Raw genomic sequence first — 7,495 nt, 5'->3', positions numbered from 1 at the left:
TGGACTAGGCATTTGTTTTGGCTCTGAGGCCTCGTGCTGGTGGTTTTTGTGTGTGTGTGCACATGAGTCATTCATTTCGCTTTGTATCCTAGATCGCAGATTCAATCCTGCTAGTGGTTTTTGTGTGTGAGAGGTTCAGTTCTTAGGTGGCTTGTTTGTGCATATGTATGAAGTTCAATCCTGCTGGTGGTTTGTATTCGTATAGCATTCAATTTACTTTGCAGCCTACACTGCAGCAGGTTCAATCCTGCCGGTGGATGGTGTGCGTATGTGAAGTTCAATCCTGTTGGTGATTTGTGTGTGTATGGCATTCATTTGGCTTTGCAACCTACATCACAGGTTCAATCTCAGATGCAATCCTGCCAGTGACTGGTGAATGGCTTGTTTTATGGCATTCATTTGGCATCCTATCATAGTGTGTGTGTCGTTTTGTAGCCTAGGCATTCCTCTGGCTTTCAATCCTAGATTGAGGTCCAATCCCGTTGGAGGTTTATATGTGTGTGCACACGTGTGGCAGTCATTTGGCTTTGTATACTAGATCGTAGGCTCAATCTGGCTAGTGATTTGTGTGTGTGTGCATGCATGCATGTGAGGTTCAATTCTGCTGGTGGCTTGTGTGTGTGTGTGTGTGTGAAGTTCAATCCTGCTGGTGGTTTGTGCACGTGTGGCATTCATTTTACTTTGCATTTTACACTAAAGCAGGTTCTGGTGGCTGCTGTGTGGCTTGTGTGGTTGTCTGTGTATGTGTATCACATTGATTTGGTTTCATAGCCTAGTGTGTGCATATGTGATTTTGAAGTCTATAAAGCAGGTTTAATCTTGCTGGTGGCTTGTGTGGTTGCCTGTGTATGTGTATCACATGGATTTGGTTTTGTAGTCTAGTGTATGCATGTGTGGCTTTGAAGCCTATAAAGCAGGTTCAATCCTGCTGGTGGCTGATGGTGTGTGTGTGTGTATGCATGCTGTGCACCAGTGCGTGTATCGTATTCATTTCTTTTTATAGCCTATGTTGCAGGTTCAATCGTGGTGGTGTCTAGTGTGGGTTGTTTGTGTGTGTGGCATTCATTTGATTATGTGTGTGTGTGGCTAGAATGCAGTTTCATTTCAGAACAATGAAGAAATATCAAGGTCACAGTCATGGTTATAACAAATAGCACAACATACCAACAGGTATGAACCTCAAACCATTTTTGTTGGTCTAAGGAAGGTTGTATATGCAGATGAGGTCAAAGACAACACCATACCGCTTTTTTTTTGCTTGTTTAAACCATAATATCTATTAAATTCGTAAAGCATCCGACTAGGAAGCACAACTGAACCTTGATAGCACCCCATGGATAACGAACCACCACATGGACTCTACTTAACTCTCTACAGAAGACAGATGTGTATGATGTTTTCTTGTATGCAGACAAGCATACAATGTTAGCTATGAAGTTAAGATACAGTGATATCAGGTTGATGAAGAAGAAACAAATAATATTCATTTAACAATCCAGAAATACAAACATCATTCATAAAATTCATCAAGTCAAATTCAAGTTTTATGTGGTGCAATATTTGTTCTTATTTGTTGCCTGAAATTCAACAATACATCAGTACAAGTTCATACAATACCACGGTCAAAATCTCACTTGTTCAAGTATCTTTCTTACTAGGAATGACCACCTTAGTGAATTTTCATTGTGCAGGGAAAATATACAGAAACAAAATGCACCAGATAAATAAAAAAGGTAACTGCTATTACCTAAGTGATAAAAAAACATGGGAGACACTGTTAAGCTATAAATTTGTTACTGTGTCTTCTTTTCATTGGTTGATCTTCCTTGTCCTCTACTAAAAATGCTCTCATACTGCTTCAAGACAACATTATGTGCCACACCAAGCTTTTGATCAACATGCTCTTGATACTTGTCATAAATAGCAGGAATCGTGATTGCCAAAAGCACTCCTGTAAAATATCATTTCTGTCCAATTATGCTAGCAATGGATTACATAAACTGGCATACAGCATAAGGTGTTTCATTACTCACCTATGTAGGCAAGTGTAAGGAAGTTAAACAAACTTCCAATGTAGGACACAACCCACATGCTCAATATAACCTTTATGATGATAAATGGCAAAATTAGCAGAAGAAAAGAAGATTCAGACAAACAACGTATATAACTAGCGTGGATCATGCATAGAAGTGCAGGATAAGCACCTGAAGGAAAACCTTTCTATCTCTCTGAATGGCTATGTCGTGCCCTATTGCCAAGACACGATTGATCCAGACCCTAGCTCGCTCAGCAACCTTATTGACTACCTCATCTGAAACCTCGAGATTGGGAAGGGGCGGAAGAGGCCTGCAAGTGAGAACAACTTACAAAATTTGGCAAAAAAAAAAAAAAAAAGGATCGGGTAAAAGGAGAGATCGAGTTAAAATAGCCTGTCGATGGCAAACCTGTTGAGGAGCAAGGCAGATTTGGCCCAAAAGAAAAGAATGACCACGACAAGGACGGTAGAGTTCGCCAGGACGGAAAAGAAATTGTACCCAGCCCGCTCGAAAAAGAACCACACCGTCGTAGCCCCGGCCAGCGCGAGAACCGCTGCGTTCCTCCGTCTCCACAGAAGCACATCGGCGACTGGGCGAAGCAAACAAATTGAGCAATCAACAACTATTAACATCGAAAAGAAGCAACACTCGCAGGCTGCGCTAGAGCGAGGGGAGATAGGTGGCAAACCTGGGCCGCCGCCGAGGGCACGGTGCACGGATCGCGGGATCTGGGCGAGAAGCGACGGTGAAGAGTCGGATAGAAGCGGATCGTGGGCAGAGGCACCGTCGATGTCTGGTAGAGCAGCCATAGCGTTGTTCAGCTTTGGATCGGGTTAGGCGAGACGAGAACGGGATTTTGAACAGAGTGTTATCCTGATTCAGGAGATGGTCAGTTTAAAGGGTAGAAAGCAGCTGACATATAAAAGTTATTGAATGATTCGATGGAACATTAAAACTAATGTTCTAAAGATATATTGACTCTAAGAATACCAGACAATAAATATTAAAAAATTTATTATTTTAAAGAAAAAAAAGATATTTTATCGATAAAAAAACCAACTCCAAATCAACTAAACAGATTTTTAAACCTTAACTTCAATTATAAAATAGCCTAAAATATTAAAAAAAAAAATCTTTCAATTATAAAATAGCCTAAAATATTAAAAAAAATAAAATCTTTCAATTATAAAATAGCCTAAAATATTAAAAAAATAAAAATCTTTTTAATGAGGTTGGGTCTGAAATTGAGTGGTTACAAATAAACCCATAATTAACCATAAGGGGTGTTTGATTGATGAATTTAAAAATAAGAGAATGGAATGGTAGTAAAAGATATTTGAATTGTAGATTTGGAAATGATAATTTAGGAATGATTTCTAAATTTATAGGAATCAACCAAAACCTATATAATTAGGTGGATTCATTTTCATTCCAATTTCTATTTTCATTCCACCTTACTATCAAACTCATACACATAGTCATTCCCATCATTTAATCAAATGTCACCTAAATTTTAAAATGAGGGCCTGGTTGACTAGAGGGAGTTGACAGAAAAAAAGATATGATAATCAATTGATGTGTTTAGTGAGTGAGATTATTTACTGAACAGTAAATTTTATATATTAATCTATGAATTTTCTTTAATTCGTGGTAAATTGGAGGAATGAAAAAAAAATACTATTCATTCTCCCCAATTTAACGCATCTTCCTACTTTCTCTCCCTTTCTTTTTTCTACCTTACAATATCTTCTTCCTCTTTTATCCAAATCAACAATACCCTTATTCCTAATATCTCAAACCTCCAAATCCTCCTCACCCTCAAGCTACCTGCCTTAGAAATCCATCCTTGGAGCTATGGTGTCACAGTAGGACATCGAGATTGTCACACATGTACCTACAATTTGATCCCTAGTTATGACGTATTTATAGAAAATTTTCTCCAAATGGGAGGCGCAATCAAAGGATGCTGACTTCTAGGCTGGTTGTCATGTGCACCTTTCGATTTATCTTGATAACCGATAGAAAACTTTCATAGTACCAAATCAATTATCCCTAATAATAATTAATAAAACTAATTAAATTTATTATTTATTTTTTTCCTACTTTAAAAATCCTCCCGTTAGTACACAATGCTTTCCCTCTCTTTTCATTTTCCATCCTAAATATCTTCTTCTCCTCCCATCCAAATCAACCGTAGCCTTATTCATGAATCATGATATCTCAAGCCTTTAAATACTTAGCACCCTCAAGCCTCCTGCCTCAAAAATCCTCCCACAAGCGCACAAAAGCAATGATTGGTAGAGCTGAAGGAAAGTCTCATCAGACACTGATTTGAAGGCTCTTTTCTCTCCCATTCACTCACACAAGCAACAAACTGCATTGCCACCGTATTCATCAACGTCACTGTCACGGGTACTATTCTTAGTTTCAGTTAAAATTTTGTTATTTTTTTTTATTATCCCACTTAGCCTATGTCCCATTTATGCTTATGAATTCATACGTAAGTAATTGCTCAAGGTTATTGGGAATATCATATATATGATGTATTATTAACTCGTATAATTTTCTGTTGTTTCTTATGATTGTTTCATGGAGTTATGTATTATTATTACTTTTTAAGAATTTGATTATGATTGATGTGGTGATGAGATGAGGACACGTGACGGAGAAGGGTAGGTTGGTCATTTCACATTTAGAGGGCAAGGGTTTTTTAGAAGGGGTACGGTTCACATGAGAGAGGGTTTTTTTCCTTGTGTTTTTTGCCGCCACCATCATGGCATGATCGTCGCCGCCCATGTCGCCTCCGACATCAACCCCTGCGGTCGCCGCCTCTCACACAGGCATGCTCCCCTCACACTGGTAAACCTCCAAAGCCTCACTCCTCTCATCACCACGCTCTCACGCTGACGCCGACGCTTCTTCTTCCCTCACGTAGCTTCTCCCGAACGAGCTTCTCCCCTTTTTCTTCCTCACAGCATCGCCACCTCCGGGAAAAAGGGAGCCACGACCTCCTCCTTCAATGCATGTAGCCAGATCATTTGAGTCATCGACAGTAGCAACGAGCAGCCCACATGTCAGCAGCCCCCTCTTCTCTCATTGTCTCCAAGAAGAGAAGGGGAAAACCCCTTTTTGGATCGTCTCCCTTGAAGACCTCGCAGCCCTCATGAGCCGCCACTGCTGACACCACTATTATAGCTGTTGGCGTCACCACTACCGTTGCCAACACCTTCTTCTTCACTGCCGACCATGCCGACAGCAGATTCAGGCCATCGTCACCTCCCTTGACACCTCCTCCCTCGATGATGGCCACGTTTCTGCCGATCTATCACAGATTTGTAATATCGCCCACTTCTAGCTTAGATCTAACTGCCTTTGGCGTAGATCCACCATTGCCGCATATCGGGCCTTCGAGCCCTGGTTGTACAATATTGTTTTATTTCCGGCCTAGGTGTCATGTTCTGGCCTGCATGCCATTGTTATATCCTGGCCTGCATGTCGCCGTCTTATTTTGTCCTGCATGTTATTATGGTCCGACCTACAAGTCACCATTTTGTTTCAGCCCTAAGCTCCCTAGATATAGCTCCTCATCCAGCTCACATTCAGCTACTCTTCCAGATCACAAAGACTCGATCAACTTTTCGACCAGTTGATCAATCTACCAGAGGGCGCCCCTTGATCCAAGGTACGTTTTCCATACTTATTCTTCTCACATTTCATTATTATAATATTTATCCTGTTTCTTATATATTATTGGGATCTACCAAGACAACACCACCCTTCTTTTCTTCTCTTCCAAACCGCTGGCCACAAAAGGAGTCTCTAGGATGGGGCACTTTCTAATCTTCTTCCTTCTCTTCCTCTTCTTCTTCTTCCTCTTCTTCTTCTCTTCCTCCTCTTCTTCAAGTCGTCGGCCACCAATGGATGGGAAGAGGCGTCGGTCACCAAGGGAGAAGGGGAATCGCTGGCCCTAGCCAAGGTGGAGGAGGAAACCGCAGGCCCTTTGCAAGGGAGAGGTGGGCGCCGGGATAGGTGGGGAAGAAGGTGGCGTCGGCCACAAGGGGAGAAGAGAATTGGTTGTGCCGCCGGCCCTAGCAAGGGAAGAGGGGGCGACAACCATAAGGAGAGAAGGGAGTTGTGGAGAATTAGAAAATTAGGTTTTAGGGGCCACATCCTACTCCTTTTTATAGACTTATCGTCGATTACAAGGAAAGAAAAATTAACAAAAGTTTATTTAGAAAAAAATCTAAACAAACTATGTTAAACCAAACCAAGTTAAGTTAAACTAAACTAAGTTAAGTTAAACCAAAACAAGTTAAGTTAGACTAAACCAAGTTAAGTTAAACCAAACCAAGTTAAGTTAAATCAAACCAAGTTAAGTTAAACCAAACCAAGTTAAACCAAACCCGGTTATGGATGGGTGGATGCGAGACTTTATATATAGAGACTACAACAGGGACCTAGAGGAGGAATTGGTTTAGGTCTCCCGATGGGCTTGGGTTTCCCGTGTTCACCCCGAACACTCAACTCAAGTCTATCAATAATAATTCATACCACTAAAGGGTTATCATTGAACTACCGTACCAATCCCATATTACAATATGGACTCTTTCTTATTATGAGTGTGTTAATCTCCCCATGTTTAAGATATCGTATGTTCGTTAATTAAATGAGTTACTGACAACTCAGTTAATTAATATCTAAGTCCAAGAGTAGTACCACTCAACTTTATTATCATGCCGAACTAAGTCCACTTGTAGGGTTTACATGATAATCCTTATGATGACATCATCAGCCTAAATAATTAGGACACAGATTCCTTCTATAATCAACATACTGTATAAATAATACTATCTCCAACTCATCAGGCTTATTGATTTAATGGATAAATCTCACTCATTGATAAGTCAAAGAAATAAATACTAAGTATACGTGCTTGTTATTATATAGGGATTAAGAGGACGCACATCCATAATAACAAAGGTTCTGTTCTTTTATGTAGTCAGTATAAATCGAACAACCTTAAATGGTCCCGCTCAATACACACATAGTGTACTAGTATAATTTGATAATCAAGACAAACTAATACCAAATTACATTACAACCATTCCAATGGTTTGTCTCAATCCATCTTGGTTGTGAGCTACTATTTATAATTTATAAGGAACCGATAACATGATCTTCTGTGTGACACCACACACCATGTTATCTACAATATAAATTAAATGGACAACTACATTGACATATATAGAAATATAAAATGCAGACATTTGACCAAAGTGTTTCTCATTTTAAAATATTTCAAAATAGATGTTCATACAAAAGCTAGACTTATAGTATACATCCTAGCAATGTTTACAGTTGTTCGTTTTGCCATATGATACATTTATACTTGTTGAGCTATACATGTATTGATCGTATGTTGTTCGACTCCAGTTTACTTATTGATAGAATGTCTTTAC

The 7,495-nt window shown here is 39.7% G+C and overlaps 1 protein-coding gene across 1 annotated transcript; it reads right to left on the bottom strand.

Moving 5' to 3' along the window:
- Positions 1 to 1,542: 1,542 nt before the first annotated feature.
- Positions 1,543 to 2,938, bottom strand: LOC122052704 (reticulon-like protein B11). Its single transcript, XM_042614380.1, has 5 exons — positions 2,725 to 2,938; positions 2,445 to 2,625; positions 2,205 to 2,346; positions 2,034 to 2,103; positions 1,543 to 1,951 (listed from the first exon to the last, which is right to left on the bottom strand). The coding sequence occupies exons 1-5, from the start codon at positions 2,843 to 2,845 to the stop codon at positions 1,794 to 1,796; spliced, it is 672 nt and encodes a 223-aa protein (XP_042470314.1). The 5' UTR covers positions 2,846 to 2,938; the 3' UTR covers positions 1,543 to 1,793.
- Between the last annotated feature and the right edge of the window lie 4,557 nt (positions 2,939 to 7,495).

Source organism: Zingiber officinale, chromosome 1B (assembly GCF_018446385.1).
Source record: "Zingiber officinale cultivar Zhangliang chromosome 1B, Zo_v1.1, whole genome shotgun sequence".
NCBI classification, from domain to species: domain Eukaryota; kingdom Viridiplantae; phylum Streptophyta; class Magnoliopsida; order Zingiberales; family Zingiberaceae; genus Zingiber; species Zingiber officinale.
The sequence above is the reverse complement of the archived record's forward strand: the minus strand, read 5'-3'. Positions and strand labels throughout refer to the sequence as shown.

Coding starts and splice junctions, on each gene's coding strand:
- LOC122052704 (XM_042614380.1), bottom strand. CDS start 2,845: ATGGCTGCTCTACCAGACATCGACGGTGCCTCTGCCCACGATCCGCTT. Junction 2,626..2,724: donor TGCCCTCGGCGGCGGCCCAG/GTTTGCCACCTA, acceptor TGCTTCGCCCAG/TCGCCGATGTGCTTCTGTGG. Junction 2,347..2,444: donor TCTGCCTTGCTCCTCAACAG/GTTTGCCATCGA, acceptor TCTCACTTGCAG/GCCTCTTCCGCCCCTTCCCA.